Source organism: Triticum aestivum, chromosome 1A, assembly GCF_018294505.1.
Source record: "Triticum aestivum cultivar Chinese Spring chromosome 1A, IWGSC CS RefSeq v2.1, whole genome shotgun sequence".
Taxonomy (NCBI): domain Eukaryota; kingdom Viridiplantae; phylum Streptophyta; class Magnoliopsida; order Poales; family Poaceae; genus Triticum; species Triticum aestivum.
Genome location: NC_057794.1, coordinates 580,090,692 through 580,109,957, shown reverse-complemented (window position 1 = coordinate 580,109,957; position 19,266 = coordinate 580,090,692). Strand labels below are relative to the sequence as shown.

Here is a 19,266-nt window from a genome sequence, read left to right as displayed (position 1 = left end):
TTCAGCAACTTTAGATAATGCTTGCCCTAAGATGTCTTGCAATCACTTGCGTAAGTCAATTTTGTGGAGTAGTATTACATTGTGTTTACTACCTATAAATGGATAAAATATGTATAAGAACCGAAAATGCCTAGCCTTGTCATCATGATGACCACTTCATTGTCCTGAAATATTATCACAAACCTTTGAGTTGTGAACCTCGAGCTTATGAGATGTTTTTGTTGTACTTATGTATGCGATTTTCTTTTGTGACTAGTGCAAGCTAATAGTGGGTCATTTGTGTCAGGCATGCATTTTTTTTTATGATCGGATTTTTGTTTTACTTGAATGCAATTATGAAATCGAAACATTCTGCAATACGAGGGCATGATTCTTTTGATTTACACACATAACATTTGAGTGACCAATGATATTAAAATATTATGATGCTGAATTACCTCCACTCTATCCTGATTCTTCCCATGTTTCCTTGAGCCAGGAATGCCATGTGAAGGGGGAATGGGGATGGTATTAAGAAGCTTTTGGATGGTCAGCGACATGGGCGTCATCAAGAATGATTGGTTAGAATGCTAGCTGGCTTTGTCATATCTCGTCATGGATTATTTAGAATGCTATGTAATTAGATGAATGTTTTTCTTTCGATTTCCATATGTATATAATGTCTGGAAGAAAAAGGAACCAGAAGCATCCTCTAAACACTAGAGGCCATACTCTGCACGTAATACTATCAAGGCAGTGTATCAGGCAGCTGCTACATTATTCATTACTCCCTCCGTGTCAAAATATAAGACGTTTTTGTAGGCTAGTTTAGTCTAAAAAACGTTTTCTATTTTGTTACAGAGGGAGTAGATCAAAGCCTTTTGTTCCTCTCGATGGAATTAGATGAACTGTGCAGGTACCAACTTTCAACCTCTGTTGCATAAGGGCAACGAAGAATGAGATTTTTCTTGAAAGAAATGAAGAATGAGATGAGCTGCAGACTCTGCTGTAATTGTGAGGCGCATCCTCTTGTTAAGCAAGTGATCTGCACTTCAGATTTGTCAACCATAGGAAAATTTGCCTGGCATTGCCTTGGATTCTAACCATAGAATGAGATGAACGCGACGCGACGACGATGGGCACGGACTTGTACGAGACCGAGGACGAGATCTCGAGGCTGCATTGCAGCAACTGCATCATCGGCGTGAAGGTGAGGCTCTTTTTTTATTTTTTTGAGAATTCATTCTGAAAGATTTGAAGCGCAAAGAGAGAAGCGACTCTTTGGACGCTCTCTCCTCCAAATGGCGGTGTTTGCCACCGGAGGTAGAAACAATGGGCAAAGAGAGAGGCGACTCCTCTCCTCCTGATGGCCTCATGGCCGTCGGCAAGTAGGGAGGTCACTCCTTGGCCTCGGTCGACCTTGCCATCTACTACCAACACCGCCAACCCAACTTTCATCTCAAACTCAACCAGAGACAAGAACTAGGTAATCTTTCAACTTCTTAATCTTCAACTCCACCACAATCAAGGTGCCTATTAGATGCCTTGCTACTAGACTAGACTGCTACCCAGGTCTGGACTGGAACATCACAATTCATTTCCAGAACAACAGAGCTCTCTCTTTCATCCGAGACCGCTTCAGAGTCTTCTATCATCATCTAGAATGGTGGTACCTAGACCGAGCTGCCTATTTACAGCAATATCCAATGGAAAGAACCAACAATATGGCTATGCAACTAGCAAAATGAATCCGGCTTCTGTCCATCCATCCATCACTCCCATCCTACCGCTCCTCCGAGGTGAACTTGTTCCAAGCATCCTGCGACAAAATATGACGGTCGTACTAGTTAAGAAGTGACGTTCGAATGCTTTGCACGAATCTGATGGAATTTCAGAAAAGATGGTATGGAGGAGCAGAAAGTCAGACTGGAGCACCAAATAGCTGTTCCAAGTAGCGTAGCACAGACCTTTAGAAGATCGAAGACCTTTTCACAGATGTACTTCTGCCTGATCGTCGCGCCCCTTTGCTGCACCTTATCTGGATGGACACACAGAGTCGCCTTCCTGTAGGCTTTCTTCACGGCGGCGGCTGTGATGAGATCTGTGAGCGGTACTGGCTGCCAGCCACTGTCAGCTCCAAGGATCTGCCAGATGGAAGAGAAATAAGACGATGATATTTCTGTTCTGCATTCCGTTACTTATCTGCATAAGGGTTCTACAGATGTGTGATGCTCAAAACAAATGGCGGCTTACGTATTGCAGAGTGGACAACAAGGCTCTCAGGTTTCCTTCCTTTCCATTCGACCACCTCTTGACCTCAGGGTCCAGGAAATCGGCCAACCTCTGAAACATCAAGAACAAATGCCAGGCCATGAATAAAAATGTGGATGTGGTGAGAGAATTGTTCTTCTGACAATGCGTAAATGTCTTACATTTTTCTCTGCCTGTTCTCTTTGAGCCATCAGGTCACGCATGTTCTTCTCCGCGAGTGCTTTTGACTGCAAATTGGCAATGCGTGTCAGCACAAAAACTACTCCAAAAAGGATACAGAAGTAGAACTAGAGAAAGAAGAAAGCATATATACCACACGCTCAGTTGTGCGTTGATGCCTCTCTATTCTTGCCTTATGCCTTAAAGCCGACTCGGAATCAACCACTACAGCCAACAAATACCATAGATCAACAAATTAGAAGAGGAAGTAGAATTGTTCTTGACTCACCAATTCATATATGGAAAACATTTTATTCGTTTGAGGAACATAGATTGCATTTTGCTTAGTGGAAAAAACAATTTTGCATGCGCTACAACAAAATATGTGGAAATAACAAGTACCTTTGCTACTAGAATCTGTATTTCTTACGTAACCACTGGAAGTTGCCCTCTGAAACTGATTGTCCTGTCGAACATCCTGCTCATCCAGAACCAGGGTTTGAATCTAGTCAGTATTTTGAATAAAACAAACAATAGTAATAATGACATGGTAATATTTGAAGCTCCTTCACTATATCAGATGAAATACCATACCAACAAACACCACTTACCTTGGAAGAGGACCTGATTTGTTCTCTGCGTTCTCTTGCCTCCGCAGCAGCCTTCTCGGCCTTGGCCTTCTTAATCGCCCTCTCCCGAGCTTCTGCAGTTGCTCGCTCGACTGCAGCCCTTTCTGCTTTTATCCGAGCTTCGGCATTTGCCCTCTCTTCTTTTAGCTTGGCTTCTGCAGAAGCCCTTTGCCGTGCTGCCGCAATCCTTTCCAACGCCATTTTTTCTGCCTTTTCACGAGCTTCATTAAAAGACCTCTCATGAGCTTCTCTTATAGCTCTTTCAACAGCCTGGGCTTCTCTTGTAGCTCTTTCAACAGCAAGCTTATCCTTTTCCCTTTCCTTTTCCCTCTCCCTTTCCTCCTCTTCCATTTTTTTTCTTTCATTGACTTCAGCATTTTCTATTTCTTTCTCCAATGTCTTTTGCCTTTCTTTTGCTTCTTCCAGTCTTCGAGAAGCCTCTTTGTCCTTCTTCTCTCTTTCCTTTTCTGTTATACTCCCTCTCTCTTTGGTTCTCTGAACCCTAGGTGTCTCTTTTCCTGACACCTCAGCAGAAACTGGGGATGGCCTTTCTGCAGGTTTTGGTACACTGTCACTCTTCTCTAAATGAGAATGTTGATGCTTTGGTTCTGCCATTGATATCCTTTCTCTAGAGACCTTTCCTTCCATTTTATTTACCCTGCTTTTCTCCTCGAATATTGTACATCTTTCTGTGGGTAATTCTCTTTCTGCTTCTTTGCACACCTCTTTGGTCTTGTCAACAACAGGAACATTTTCATAAGATGTCCGAGAAGTAGCACTGTCAATCTTCTCCAGATGAGTATGTTGATGCTTTGGTTCTGCCTTTGATCTCCTTTCTCTAGAGTCTTTCCCTTCCATTCTATTTACACTGCCATTCTCTTCAAATGTTGTAGCCAATTCTCGTTCTGCTTCTTTGCACGCCTCCTTGGTCTTGTCAGCACCTGGAACATTTGCATTAGATGTCTGAGAAGTAGCAGATTCCACATTTTTAGGTAATTGCTGCAAGCCAGTACTCATTTCTGAACAGGAAGTTGGCTCGTCCTTTGTATTTACTGTTAATCTGGTGGGACCATCATTAGCAGATTTGATGGCAACTTCATCTCCAGAACTCGCTGCACTGCCCATTTCATCAAATGTTGTATTTACTGTTAATCTGGTGGGACCATCATTAGCAGATTTGATAGTAACTTCATCTCCAGAACTCGCTGCACTGCCCATTTCATCAACTGTTATATTACCCTGTGCATCCACAACACTTTCTCCTTTGTTGGTATCAGATGCAGATGTTGTTGGCTCCTCCTGGTTAGCATGAGCTGATTCTTCTTCAGCATCTGTCTTAACACTGTTTTCTGAGGTGGAGTTTTCTGCTTCTTTACTTTCACAATCTGACTCATGTCTATCAGTATCATGAGCTGACTCTGCTTCAACATCTGTCTTCTCACTGTTTTCTGAGTGGGGTTTTTCTGCTTCTTTCCCTTTACCATCAGACTCAAGTCTATCAGTCCCTTCTTCTGTTCTATTTTTCACTTCAACAGGCCCTAATGAACCCTGGATTTCTTGATCAAGGTCTCCTTTGATGAACTTGCTGGCTATCTCAAACACGTTCAGCATGGTTGATACTACCGGATTATTGGTTTGCTGAGTAATGTCACTCTCTTCAGGACACTCAACATCCTCATCTGGAACAGACTCTTCAGAATGTGCGTGTGGACGAAGTTCCACCTCACCTTCAGCTTTCTCTACTTCGGAGATTAGCGATTCGCGGGGTACTTCAATTATCTTCTCATTTTCATTATGTAGGTAAGATTCACCTACAAAACTAAACTTTTCCCTTCCATAAGTTTCAGCTTCAAGCTCAGATTTACTCTGTACCCTTGGAGAAGCTTGAGTTACACAAGATCCTTCAAGTTCCTCTAAAATCAACGATTTAATTTGACTTGCCTGGGAATTACCAACATTAGCAACTTCTGGAGGTTCTTGTGATGTTTTACTACTCCCTGAAATGCATTGCATCTCATCATCATATCTTACCTCTAGTCCTCCTTCGCTGTTTTTTGGCTCCTCTGATGTTCCTGTTACTGAACCTTCACTCATACTACTGTTACCTAGATCAGTAGCATAGTTAGCAGAAGAGGAAGCCGATAATGAATTAGGAACATCCTTGATGAAGTCTACTTCGGGAGTGATCTCACTCATACAAGGAAGCTCAAAACTCCCATCATCATGACTTCCTTTAGAATTTTCAACAATCAGAAGCCCCTCCAACTGAGTGTTATCAACACCTTTATGTGCCATATTGCCTGTAGAAGTTTCCAGAACTGTAGACACCCTATCCTCCCCTTTCTCCATTGGAGCTGTACTGAGTTCTTTCTGTTTTTCCTCTTTCACTCCCAAATCGCTGGCATCACTAACATCCCACAGTTTTTCGTATCTTTCCAGGTCAGAGCCTTGTGTGGTAACTTTAGTTTTAGCCTTTTGGCCCTCGCTGGGTTCAGTGACAGGCTTTGATCTCCCACAGTTATCTTCCTTCTCTCTGACTGTACCAGTCTGGCATTTCTGATAATCTCCAGTGAGCTCAAAATATTCATCACCTGATCTCCAGTTACCTAATTTCTCTATATTACTGGAGGTTTGACAGGGCATAGTGTGAGTTCGCATCATCTGCTGAGGCTTCTTCAATGGCAGTACCATTTTTCCACTGTCATCGTGATGATTTGATCTGACTGCACTAACTTGTTGGTGCCTGTCAAACACAAAATTCTCAGAGTTGTTTTCTTCAGTTGCTGGATTTTTCACTGACAGATTTTCTTCAAATGCATATACTTCTACAGGAGCCTTGATTTCTACAGATCTTGTGCTTCTATGATGACTTGGCCTCTTCCGAATTTTAAAACTGTCACCTTTTCTCTCCATCAGTTCCTTTGCAGCTCTTAGCCTAGCCTCAGCATATTCCATTGCCTCCTTCATAGCGGCTGCAGCAGAACTGGGATTGGCCTCAGTATTAGACAAGGCAGCATCAGCTCTTTTTTCGGCCCGAGCAAGCTTGGTACTTGTAGGGGTGTGAACAGAAGTTGGAGTGCCACTGTGATTTGCAAAATGGAAGTCTTCTTTTGCTGCACTTTCTTTCTTGTTGAGCACTTTAGGTTGCTGTCCCAAAGGTGGTAATGGTACTTTTGGTTGTGTTTGCACAGTTGGAGTAGATACCCTCATAAATGCATAATCTGCAAAAGGTTTTCCGTTACTGGGTGTTGCATGACTATCAGATTTCTGGTTACTTCCATTCGCAGAAACATTTTCAGAAAGAGGTGGACATTCTGGTATGTGCAGCTTTTGATCAAAAGTGAAGTCACTCTCAGGACCTCTCACATTGGCAGTCACAGAGGTTGATGGAGACTTCTTCCCTCTGTCTCCATTAGCCATTATACCATTATCCATTTTTGAAACATGGTTAGTTGCTGGGGCAGGTGAAAAATTGGAAGAACCAACCACATAATCGACTGAAGGGTGAACTGTGCAAGTAGTCATCTCAACTAGATCATCCGGTTTCGCTTGGGTAGTCTTGTAATATGACATGACGAATTCCCGACTATCCGGAAGTGAGGGAATTGGAGAAGACTCATGCTCTTTGAAGTGTTGATGAAGTGTAGATTGCTCAGCATCCAGCCTAGATTCATTGTTTATCGATGATCTGTTAAAAATGAAATCAGTGATGGTTAATTTAGCAATAAATATGACTTGTGTACTTTATTCACTCAAGTTCCAGAGTAACAAGCATCAATAAAATTATGGTACACCAATTTTTTTAGCGAAGGTACATTTAAAAATGTAGAAGGACAGGACATTTATCGCATACCACGAATGAAAGAAAGAACTCTAAAAATAACTGAAACTTGGCACAAGTAGAAAAACAAAAAAAATGGCTATACACAGAGGAACTATCTATCTACCTTTACATAATATAGTTTGGCACCACTAGGCATCCTTATGAGGAATGTCTAAGCAATTCTCAACACAAGGCCATGCGAGAACTGAGAAGCCTCTCATCCATGGACAAACTATACACGCCAGATTCTGAAGTGTCCATAGTACTGAATATATGCTTGTTTGAAAAGGTGTTGTCTAAATTTTTGTACTGTTATGTTTGTAGAAACATATATCAACATGTACGCTAAATTTTATATTAAGATGCCACCTCAGGCATATAGACAGTCCATATTAACACAATTGGTATAACCCCCAAATCTTGCAGTTTCAATATTCAGATGACATGATTCACCATAAATTTATGTTCAAATAACAAGGAACTGCAGATTATTTTCTCCTAGATAGATGCAGCTCACAAGAAGAAGAAAAATGCATAGGTTGATCACAGACGGTAGATATCACAGATACATCATACATATAGCTAGTACAGCATAGTAATGTGACTCACTAGCTTCATCGGCATCATATCCAGATTAACATTACAGCACATAGTTCACAGATTCGTGCGTAGAGCTCATCAAGATAACCAACTACTTAAACCGACTACATTAATGTTACACAGTAGTGCTTCCCTGTCCTACCCCAACTTAATCAACCCCTGGTGTTTCCTATCATGTGATCTGTTTCTGCTGGTTGAGATGTTAGAGGTGGCCCACCGCCTTTACATAGTCCTCTCCCTCCCGAATAATACATCTGTTGAACTCATCCATCTGTTGACATTGGCATGAACTAAAAAGAGGAAAATGTATGAAAAGGTACTTTCTAGGCCAATTGTCAAATGCAGAGGGAAATCAACGTGATTCCCATCTCCTATGTCATAGGGTAGTCGTTCTGCTTGTCGTGTTCCAACCAGCAGTGGACTAGCAACGAAGCTCGTAATGCTCGTTGCAACACCAACTTCTTTTGCCTAGCTTGCGGAGCAAGATCGAGGCACACTCATCAATAGCACTTCTTGCAGTGTGAAACATCAACCACGCATTCCACTTGTGGTGTACTGGGGTTTTTGGCGGTGCATGTGACACTGACCTGGCTGATTTCAGCTATATTGTTGAGCTCAAGTAGCTCGGCTCCTTCCACAGGAAGTGGTAGGAGACTTCTGCCCACAGGCTGCAAACACATCCCTTTGGCAAATAATACAAGGTGAATGCCATTATTTGGCGCTAAACGGTATGGTGGGACCCACTGTTATGACCTCAGACAACAAAAATGCGACATGTACTGGGAAACAGTCATAAAGATAAGTTCGGTGAGCAAATAAAGAAACGCCTATTACTCGTCTAATACGACAAATAAGGATACTGCCTATTACCCTACTGCTGGGGTTTTTGGCGGACACTGAGCTGGCTGATTTCAGCTATATTGCTGCGCTCAAGTAGCTCCTATAGGGAGCAAAATAACATAAGGGGAATGCCGGTTTTTGGCGCTAAACGGTAGGGTGGGACCCACTCTTATGACCTCAGCCAACAAAAACGCGACATGTACTGGGAAACAACTATCGTAAAGAGAAGTGCAGTGAGCAAATTAAGAAACGCCTATTACCGGTCTGCGACGACTAATGAAGACATGCCTATTACCGGTCTAAAACGACAAATAAAGGCCAGCCTAGCCTATTAACGGTACGCCATCTACAACCGACAATTGAAGCACATACAACCTCGCATACGGATATAATTACATGCACGTCCAACGTTCCTCATCTGCTGGCCATGCAAGCTTTCATCATCTCTGAGACTACGTTGTTGTGGAACTCAATGACTAAGCGGCAAGCTGACACCAACTACACTTGTTCCACAGCTACCCCGGCAGGCTGACACCAACCTAAAGCATACACTTGTTCCACAACTACGGCGGCAGGCTGACACCAATCTGAAGCACACACTTGTTACACAACAAAGCGGCTTGTAAACTCCCACTTGAAGCATACAATTGTTCCATGACTACACGGCCGGCTGGAACCAGTCTGAAGCATACAGTTGTTGAATGGCTACGCCTATTATCAAGCTTGCTCCCTGATAACCCTTCCAGTTCTACCGAAGTCAGCCTCAATAAGCACACAATATTTCCATTTGAGCTCACCAAACTCTTCTTCACATTCAACCATTTTATCCATGTGTGACACAACTAACACTAGTAAATTCCCGAGACCACACGAGGACCTCGATTAGGAAAGCATTACCTAACATGGCCAAGACTTCATGATATCCAACCAACACACAGACACAGGCAGGCATCTTAATTCCACCATAATGTATGCACACCAAAACGTACCATGAATACCCCTAGACAATCAAGGCAGTCTGTAACTGCCACCGTGTCTGAAACAGCTCACCATTTCAGGGCCAATGTGAAAAACCAGGTAGCAGCAAGCAAAGTCGCCACTCACCACTTTCTTTCTCAGAGAGAGATTCCATGGTAGCCTTTAGGAATCAAGGAATTCCAGAATGCTTTGGGGAATTCTTGATGCTCCATGAGTAGCATCTCCAGCCTCTAAAGCCCGGAATAATGAGCAAAGCTAACAGTACAGTGTAGCCTAAAAAATGTCCGCCTTTACGATTAGAAAGGGGCGGACGGAGGAAAGGAAAAAAGGAGTCGGGAAATCCTCACACCATGAGACTGGAAAGAGGCAGGATGTAATCGGAAATCGGAGATCGTAGCGGCCTACATCGTCCAATCCCGCGGCCGGTGCGAGGACATTTCAGGCGGCGGCGGCTCGTCGAGACGCCATTGGAGCACAGGGGAAAGGAAACAAGAAAAAGGACTGCGGACGAGAGGGGAGAGGGGGCACGAGCGGACGAGCGAGCGAACCTGTAGGAGCTCCCGCCGCTGGACGAGGCGATCTCCTCCTCGGGCAGCTGCTGCGGCGCCGGCGGCGGAGCGGGCGCGTCGCCGAAGAGGTCCTCGTAGGGCGCGGCGAAGTCCGCGAAGCCGAAGCGGCCGAAGATCTCGCGGTAGTCGCCCGCGGAGGCGCCGCCCGAGGGGACGGCGGCGACGGGCGGCAGGTCGAGGTAGGGGATGGAGCATGCGGCGGCGGCGCCCCCGAACACCTCGGCGTAGTCGAGCGGGGGGCCGACCACGGCGGCGGCCCCGAACGGCGCGGCGGCGAAGCGCGGCGGCCCGCCGAATACGTCCCCGTAGGAGGAGGCCGCCCCCGCCGGCGCCGCCTTCCGGTGGTGCCGCCGCTCCCTCCGCGGCCCGTCCATGGGCGCCGTTCGCCCGCGCTGTAGGGGGGTAGCACCACCCCACGCTCTCCCTCCCTTCTCTCTCTCTCTCTCGCCGGAGGCCGGTGGGTGGTGCGGAGGAGGGGGACGGAGCGGAGCGGAGCAACAAAGGTAGGGGTTTGGGTTTGGGGCGGGGAGAGGCGACAGGACAGAGGGGTGGGGGAGTGGGGGGGGGCGCTTTTTCTCGTTTCGTCGGGCACTAGAGCGCGGCGTTGACGGGGTCGCTGTCGCGTGGGCCCGGCGGACCCTGGTTCGGCGGGCCCGGGGAGAGGGGGAGTATTAAATGGGTGGAGCGTCGGGTGTGGTCTTGTCGCTTCCTGCCTGCCGGTGCCGGTGCCGCCTCCCGGTTTCCCACCGGCATCCGGCATGCGCCCCCGGTCCGCGGCGGCGCCGGCAGCGCTGGACGCTCCCTTGCATGGCCGTTCGATCAAGAGTTGCTCGTAACATGCACGAATCTTGATGGCCTTTCCCATTTTCCAACTGGGTGGCACTCGCTTTTTTTTTTATACATGCATATTCATCGCAAAAGTTTTTACTCTGCCAGGCAGCAAAACGTCAGGGAAAGCCACAGGATAACTTTATGCGGGACAGAAACAAAAAAAAACAAAAAAACGGATGGCATTGTAGCCGCATGGTGCCAAATGCTGGTATATCAGTATGACACCATACTCCAACCAGGGATAGCCCTTGGAAATAAAAAGACTATCTTTGTTTCATTTTGCTTTTGGTTGGAAAACACACGTAGGAGCAACAACGTGGATCCAACATATAGTCCTTTCCAGCAGAAAAAAGGAAACAATGTGTTGTTAATAGTGAATTGTTCGATGTTCTTGTTATCCATGAATCAACTTCTGCAAAACATGTTGTTGTTGACTTGGGCATGGATGAACTTCTGTAAGTGGTTGGAAGCAAGGCATGTTTGTGGTCAACCATGGTATCCAGTTGTGTTGTATGCCATCTCTCGTACTCCCTCCTTCCCAAAATACAAGACGCGGTTTGACTTTTCTAGCACAACTTTGACTATAATTTTCATGTGTTGTATGTCTATAAAATTAGTATACATACATATGAAATAAAGTTGTTTTGCAAGAAAAATACGACGATGCCATTTATGCATGTTCAATCCGTATATTTTGATATATATTAAGGGTTAAAGTCGTGCATCAAAGACCGTAAAAAGTCAATCGCGTCTTATATTTTGGGAAAGAGGGGGTATCAATCACTCTTCCGCTCAGTCTTGTGAGACACTTTTGTCTTCTTTTTTGGGGTCAAACTTTGATGATGAACCTGGTTAGCAAAATATAAGCCATACGTTCCAAATATATGAAATATAGCTCTCGTGTTCAAAATAAGTTTCTATGCTACTCCCTCCGTCCCATAATGTAAGATGTTTTTTGACTCTAGTGTAGTGTCAAAAAACGTCTTGCATTGTGGGACAGAGGGAGTATTTCGTAATGGCGTGATTTATTTTTTATAAAGATAGTGTTTTCTTATGGATGGCCATCATGGCTATGTAGCAATTGAGTTTATTCTTGTTCAATATAGAGTAATTATTTGCAACTCACATTTTCTTCCGCAACTATGTACGGTGCATGTGACTGAATTTTTTCCATATGTGCCCATCATTAGGATGCAACTGTACAAAAAAACATAAAATGTGCTATTTCAACAAATATAGAACTAAAAGTGCTTTAAAGGTAAAGAAATAGTTAAGAATACAAAGAGTAACTGAAACTTCACACAAATTTTTAGGGGTTGCACATCATCTTGATCCACTCGAATGATTTCTAGTGTGGTGAGACTTAGCAGATGATAAGTCCTTGTTTGGTCCTCGACCATTTCACTCCTCCAATCAAAACAAAACACAAACTCGACCAAGGAATTTCACTCCACGCTACAACCAAAACAAACTCAACCAACAGAGACTCCTAAGGAATCCATTATTGTGGCCTCTATTCCGTAATGACCTCAAACTTTTTTTTAAATTCTATCTCTCTTCATCGGACCTTTAAGGGCCTCTTTGATGCAAAGGATCTGTATAGTCATTTTGAACTATTTTAATCCTTAGGATTTTTTCCAATGATTCATTCTACTAGATTTTATGAAAGATTTGTTTTTTTGTGCTCAATCAAATATCAGTACAGTCCTATAGTATTGAATATGGCATGGCCATTGCTGATGTGTTTTTTCTGTTTCCGTGTTGTGGAAATCCTGTGAATCAAAAAGGCCCTAGAATTCATGTGATTAACCAACTATTTTACCAAATCTAAATAGAAATAAGCGGCGTCCTAAACCTGTAACCGAAGTGTAATATATGCAACCATCTAAGAGAAAATTATAATCTATGAAGAGATAACATAGCTCAACTTAATCATGACAGGATAGTAACACCAATTCGTGTTTTTTATAGTATAACAATGATAATAAGCCATGCGTGCTATTCATGGCAGCACGTTGCTACCTCTTACCGCCCAGCAGCGACAAACCTATGTGACCCCTACTTAAAGAAACCATCTCCCGCCACTACTTCGACTCACATTGCAATTCTGCGAGCGCTGCCTACCTAGGGTTCTTATACATTCTAGATTATTTTCTAATTACAAACATGATCATGTATATATAATCAAGTATGTCGGAGGAGGAGTCCAGATTCGGAGCTAATAATTTTTTAACACATGGTGTATATATGATACAAATTATGATTACAAGATACATGTACTCAACCATAAACGGTTATAAAAATGTGATTTGCAGAACATAATATCAGCAAGTGTGCAACCTCATCCTCGATCATGTTGTGCATGATCACACAACATGTCATCACCTCCCACAAGGTCCCTGGATCCCATTGTTTAGCAGGTCCACGAACAACTGCAAAACGGACCTGCAAAACTCCAGATGCCCTCTCGACATCCTTTTTAGATGCTTCTTGTCTTTAAGCAAAGTGAGCCTTTTTCTAGCCAACTGGATTAGAGATGGTGCTAACAAAGGTAGCCCACAGAGGATAGACACCGTCAACCAGCTAGTATCCCATGTTGTACTTATGTTCATTGACAGTATAGTGGCAAGGAGGAGCTTTTCCTTCAGTCGGTCTCGCAAACAACGGTGATCACTGCAGCACATTAATGTCATTGTGAGACCCAGGCATGCCAAAGAAAAAGTGTACCAAATCCAAAGATCATGTGCTGCAACTGCTTCAAGAATGATGGTGGGCTTCTTAACATTGTTGGGGAACGTAGCAGAATTTTAAAAATTTTCTACGCATCACCAAGATCAATCTATGGAGTCATCTAGCAACGAGGGAGAGAGGAGTGCATCTATATACCCTTGTAGATCGCGCGCGGAAGCGTTCAAGAGAACGGGGTTGATGGAGTCGTACTCGTCGTGATCCAAATCACCGATGACCAAGTGCCGAACGGACAACACCTCCGCGTTCAACACACGTACGGTTGGAAGACGTCTCCTCCTTTTTGATCCAGCAAGGGGGAAGGAGAGGTTGATGAAGATCCAGCAGCACGACAGCGTGGTGGTGGATGCAGCAGGATTCCGGCAGGGCTTCGCCAAGCGCAAGCGGGGAGGAGAGGTGTTACAGAGGGAGAGGGAGGCGCCAAGAGCAAAGGGTTGCGGCTGCCCTCCCTCCCCCCTCTTTATATAGGGGCCTTGGGGTGGAGCCGGCCCTAGGGAGATAGATCGCCAAGGGGCGGCGGCCAAGGGGTGGCTTCCCCCCCAAGCCAAGTGGGGGGCGCCCCCACCCCTAGGGTTTCCCAACCCTAGGCGCAGGGGAGGCCCAAGGGTGGGCGCACCAGCCCACTAGGGGATGGTTCCCCTCCCAATTCAGCCCATGGGGCCCTCCGGGATAGGTGGCCCCACCCGGTGGGCCATCGGGACCCTTCCGGTGGTCCCGGTATAATACCGGCGACCCCCGAAACATTCTCGATGGCCAAAATTGGACTTCCTATATATAGATCTTTACCTTCGGACCATTCCGGAACTCCTCGTGACGTCCGGGATCTCATCCGGGACTCCGAACAACTTTCGGGTTACTGCATACTAATATCTCTACAGCCCTAGCGTCACCGAACCTTAAGTGTGTAGACCCTACGGGTTCAGGAGACATGCAGACATGACCGAGACGACTCTCCGGTCAATAACCAACAGCGGGATCTGGATACCCATATTGGCTCCCACATGCTCCACGATGATCTCATCGGATGAACCACGATGTCGAGGATTCAATCAATCCGTATACAGTTCCCTTTGTCAATCGGTACGTTACTTGCCCGAGACTCGATCGTCGGTATCCCAATACCTCGTTCAATCTCGTTACCGGCAAGTCACTTTACTCGTGCCGTAATGCATGATCCCGTGATCAACCACTTGGTCGCATTGAGCTCATTATGATGATGCATTACCGAGTGGGCCCAGAGATACCTCTCCGTCATACGGAATGACAAATCCCAATCTCGATTCGTGTCAACCCAACAGACACTTTCGGAGATACCTGTAGTGTACCTTTATAGTCACCCAGTTACGTTGTGACGTTTGGCACACCCAAGGCACTTCTACGGTATCCGGGAGTTGCACAATCTCATGGTCTAAGGAAATGATACTTGACATTCGGAAAAGCTACAGCAAATGAACTACACGATCTTTGAGCTATGCTTAGGATAGGGTCTTGTCCATCACATCATTCTCCTAATGATGTGATCCCGTTATCAATGACATCCAATGTCCATAGTCAGGAAACCATGACTATCTTTTGATCAACGAGCTAGTCAACTAGAGGCTCACTAGGGACGTGTTGTGGTCTATGTATTCACACATGTATTACGATTTTCGGATAACACAATTATAGCATGAACAATAGACAATTATCATGAACAAAGAAATATAATAATAACCATTTTATTATTGCCTCTAGGGCATATTTCCAACAGTCTCCCACTTGCACTAGAGTCAAATAGTCTAGTTACATTGTGATGAATCGAACACCCATGCAGTTCTGGTGTTGATCATGTTTTGCTCTAGGGAGAGGTTTAGTCAACGGATCTGCCACATTCAGATTCGTATGTACTTTACAAACCTCTATGTCTCCATTTTGAACACTTTCACGAATGGAGTTAAAGCGACGCTTGATATGCCTGGTCTTCCTGTGAAACCTGGGCTCCTTGGCAAGGGCAATAGCTCTAGTGTTGTCATAGAAGAGAGTCATCGGGCCCGACGCATTGGGTATGACTCCTAGGTCGGTAATGAACTCCTTCACCCAGACTGCTTCTTGTGCTGCCTCCGAGGCTGCCATGTACTCCGCTTCACATGTAGATCCCGCCACAACGCTTTGCTTGCAATTGCACCAGCTTACTGCCCCACCATTCAAAATATACACGTATCCGGTTTGTGACTTAGAGTCATCCAGATCTGTGTCGAAGCTAGCATCGACGTAACCCTTTACGACGAGCTCTTCGTCACCTCCATAAACGAGAAACATATCCTTAGTCATTTTCAGGTACTTCAGGATATTCTTGACCGATGTCCAGTGTTTCATGCAGGGATTACTTTGGTACCTTCCTACCAAACTTACGGCAAGGTTTACATCAGGTCTGGTACACAGCATAGCATACATGATAGACCCTATGGCCGAGGCATAGGGGACGACACTCATCTTTTCTCTATCTTCTGCCGTGGTCGGGCATTGAGCCGTGCTCAATCTCGTACCTTGCAATACAGGCAAGAACCCCTTCTTTGACTGATCCATTTTGAACTTCTTCAATATCTTGTCAAGGTACGTACTCTGTGAAAGACCAATGAGGCATCTCGATCTATCTCTATAGATCTTGATGCCTAATATATAAGCAGCTTATCCAAGATCCTTCATTGAAAAACACTTGTTCAAGTAGGCCTTTATGCTTTCCAAGAATTCTATATCATTTCCCATCAACAGTATGTCATCCACATACAATATGAGAAATGATACAGAGCTCCCACTCACTTTCTTGTAAATGCAGGCTTCTCCATAAGTCTGCGTAAACCCAAACGCTTTGATCATCTCATCAAAACGAATGTTCCAACTCCGAGATGTTTGCACCAGCCCATAAATCGAGCGTTGGAGCTTGCACACCTTGTCAGCATTCTTAGGATCGACAAAACCTTCCGGCTGCATCATATACAATTCTTCCTTAAGGAAACCATTAAGGAATGCCGTTTTGACGTCCATTTGCCATATCTCATAATCATAGAATGCGGCAATTGCTAACATGATTCGGACGGACTTCAGCTTCGCTACGGGTGAGAAAGTCTCATCGTAGTCAACCCCTTGAACTTGTCGATAACCCTTACCGACAAGCCAAGCTTTATAGATGGTTACGTTACCATACGCGTCTGTCTTCTTCTTAAAGATCCATTTATTTTCTATGGCTCGCCGATCATCGGGCAAGTCAGTCAAAGTCCATACTTCGTTTTCATACATGGATCCTATCTCGGATTTCATGGCTTCCAGCCATTTGTCAGAATCCGGGCCCACCATCGCTTCTTCATAGTTCGAAGGTTCACCGTTGTCTAACAGCATGATTTCCAAGACAGGGTTGTCGTACCACTCTGGTGCGGAACGTGTCCTTGTGGACCTATGAAGTTCAGTAGCAACTTGATCTGAAGTTTCATGATCATCATCATCAACTTCCTCTCTAGTCGGTGCAGGCACCTCAGAAACATTTTCTTGAGCTGCGCTACTAACTGGTTCAAGAGGTAATACTTCATCAAGTTCTACTTTCCTCCCACTTATTTCTTTCGAGAGAAACTCTTTCTCTAGAAAGGACCCATTCTTGGCAATAAAGATCTTGCCTTCGGATCTGAGGTAGAAGGTATATCCAATAGTTTCTTTAGGGTATCCTATGAAGACGCATTTTTCCGATTTGGGTTCGAGCTTTTCAGGTTGAAGTTTCTTGACATAAGCATCGCATCCCCAAACTTTTAGAAACGACAGCTTAGGTTTCTTCCCAAACCATAATTCATACGGTGTCGTCTCAACGGATTTTGACGGAGCCCTATTTAAAGTGAATGCGGCAGTCTCTAAAGCATAGCCCCAAAATGACAGCGGTAAATCGGTAAGAGACATCATAGATCGCACCATATCTAATAGAGTGCGATTACGACGTTCGGACACACCATTACGCTGAGGTGTTCCAGGCGGTGTGAGTTGTGAAACTATTCCACATTTTCTTAAGTGTGTGCCAAATTCGTGACTCAAATATTCTCCCCCACGATCTGATCGAAAAAACTTGATTTTCTTGTCACGTTGATTCTCAGCCTCACTCTGAAATTCCTTGAACTTTTCAAAGGTCTCAGACTTGTATTTCATTAAGTAGACATACCCATATCTACTCAAGTCATCAGTGAGGGTGAGAACATAACGATAGCCACCGCAAGCCTCGACACCCATTGGACTGCACACATCAGTATGTATGATTTCCAATAAATTGGTTGCTCGCTCCATTGTTCCTGAGAACGGAGTCTTGGTCATTTTACCCATGAGGCATGGTTCGCACGTGTCAAATGATTCGTAATCAAGAGACTCTAAAAGTCCATCTGCATGGAGCTTCTTCATGTGTTTGACACCTATGTGACCAAGGCGGCAGTGCCACAAGTATGTGGGACTATCATTATCAACCTTACATCTTTTGGTATTCACACTATGAATATGTGTAACATTACGCTCGAGATTCATTAAGAATAAACCATTCACCATCGGAGCATGACCATAAAACATATCTCTCATATAAATAGAACAATCATTATTCTCGAATTTAAATGAGTAGCCATCTCGAATTAAACGAGATCCTGATACAATGTTCATGCTCAAAGCTGGCACTAAATAATAATTATTGAGGTTTAAAACTAATCCCGTAGGTAAATGTAGAGGTAGCGTGCCGACGGCGATCACATCGACCTTGGAACCATTCCCGACGCGCATCGTTACCTCGTCCTTCGCCAGTCTCCGTTTATTTCGCAGCTCCTGCTTTGAGTTACAAATGTGAGCAACGGCACCGGTATCAAATACCCAGGAGCTACTACGAGTACTGGTAAGGTACACATCAATTACATGTATATCACATATATCTTTAGTGTTGCCGGCCTTCTTATCCGCTAAGTATTTGGGGCAGTTCCGCTTCCAGTGACCACTTCCCTTGCAATAAAAACACTCAGTCTCAGGCTTGGGTCCATTCTTTGGCTTCTTCCCGGCAGCTTGCTTACCGGGCGCGGCAACTCCCTTGTTGTCCTTCTTGAAATTCTTCTTACCCTTGCCTTTCTTGAACTTAGTGGTTTTATTCACCATCAACACTTGATGTTCCTTTTTGATTTTCACCTCTGCTGATTTCAGCATTGAATATACCTCATGGATGGTCTTTTCCATCCCCTGCATATTGAAGTTCATCACAAAGCTCTTGTAGCTCGGTGGAAGCGACTGAAGGATTCTGTCAATGACCGCGTCATCCGGGAGATTAACTCCCAGCTGAGTCAAGCGGTTATGCAACCCAGACATTTTGAGTATGTGCTCACTGACAGAACTATTTTCCTCCATCTTACAGCTGAAGAACTTGTCGGAGACTTCATATCTCTCGACCCGGGCATGAGCTTGGAAAACCATTTTCAGCTCTTCGAACATCTCATATGCTCCGTGTCTCTCAAAACGCTTTTGGAGCCCCGGTTCTAAGCTGTAAAGCATGCCGCACTGAACGAGGGAGTAATCATCAGCTCGTGACTACCAAGCGTTCATAACGTCTTGGTTCTCTGGGACAGGTGCGTTACCTAGCGGTGCTTCTAGGACATAATCTTTCTTGGCAGCTATAAGGATGATCCTCAGGTTCCGGACCCAGTCCGTATAGTTGCTGCCATCATCTTTCAGCTTGGTTTTCTCTAGGAACGCGTTGAAGTTGAGGACAACATGGGCCATTTGATCTATAAGACATATTGTAAAGATTTTAGACTAAGTTCATGATAATTAAGTTCATCTAATCAAATTATTCAATGAACTC

At 44.6% G+C, this 19,266-nt stretch overlaps 1 protein-coding gene across 1 annotated transcript; it reads right to left on the bottom strand.

The window, feature by feature from the left end:
* Positions 1-1,453: 1,453 nt before the first annotated feature.
* LOC123069657 (auxilin-like protein 1) lies at positions 1,454-10,389 on the bottom strand. Its single transcript, XM_044492577.1, has 8 exons — positions 9,828-10,389; positions 3,021-6,726; positions 2,812-2,887; positions 2,564-2,634; positions 2,412-2,477; positions 2,233-2,322; positions 1,947-2,123; positions 1,454-1,798 (listed from the first exon to the last, which is right to left on the bottom strand). Exons 1-8 carry the CDS (start codon positions 10,220-10,222, stop codon positions 1,763-1,765), a joined length of 4,617 nt encoding a protein of 1,538 aa, XP_044348512.1. The 5' UTR covers positions 10,223-10,389; the 3' UTR covers positions 1,454-1,762.
* Between the last annotated feature and the right edge of the window lie 8,877 nt (positions 10,390-19,266).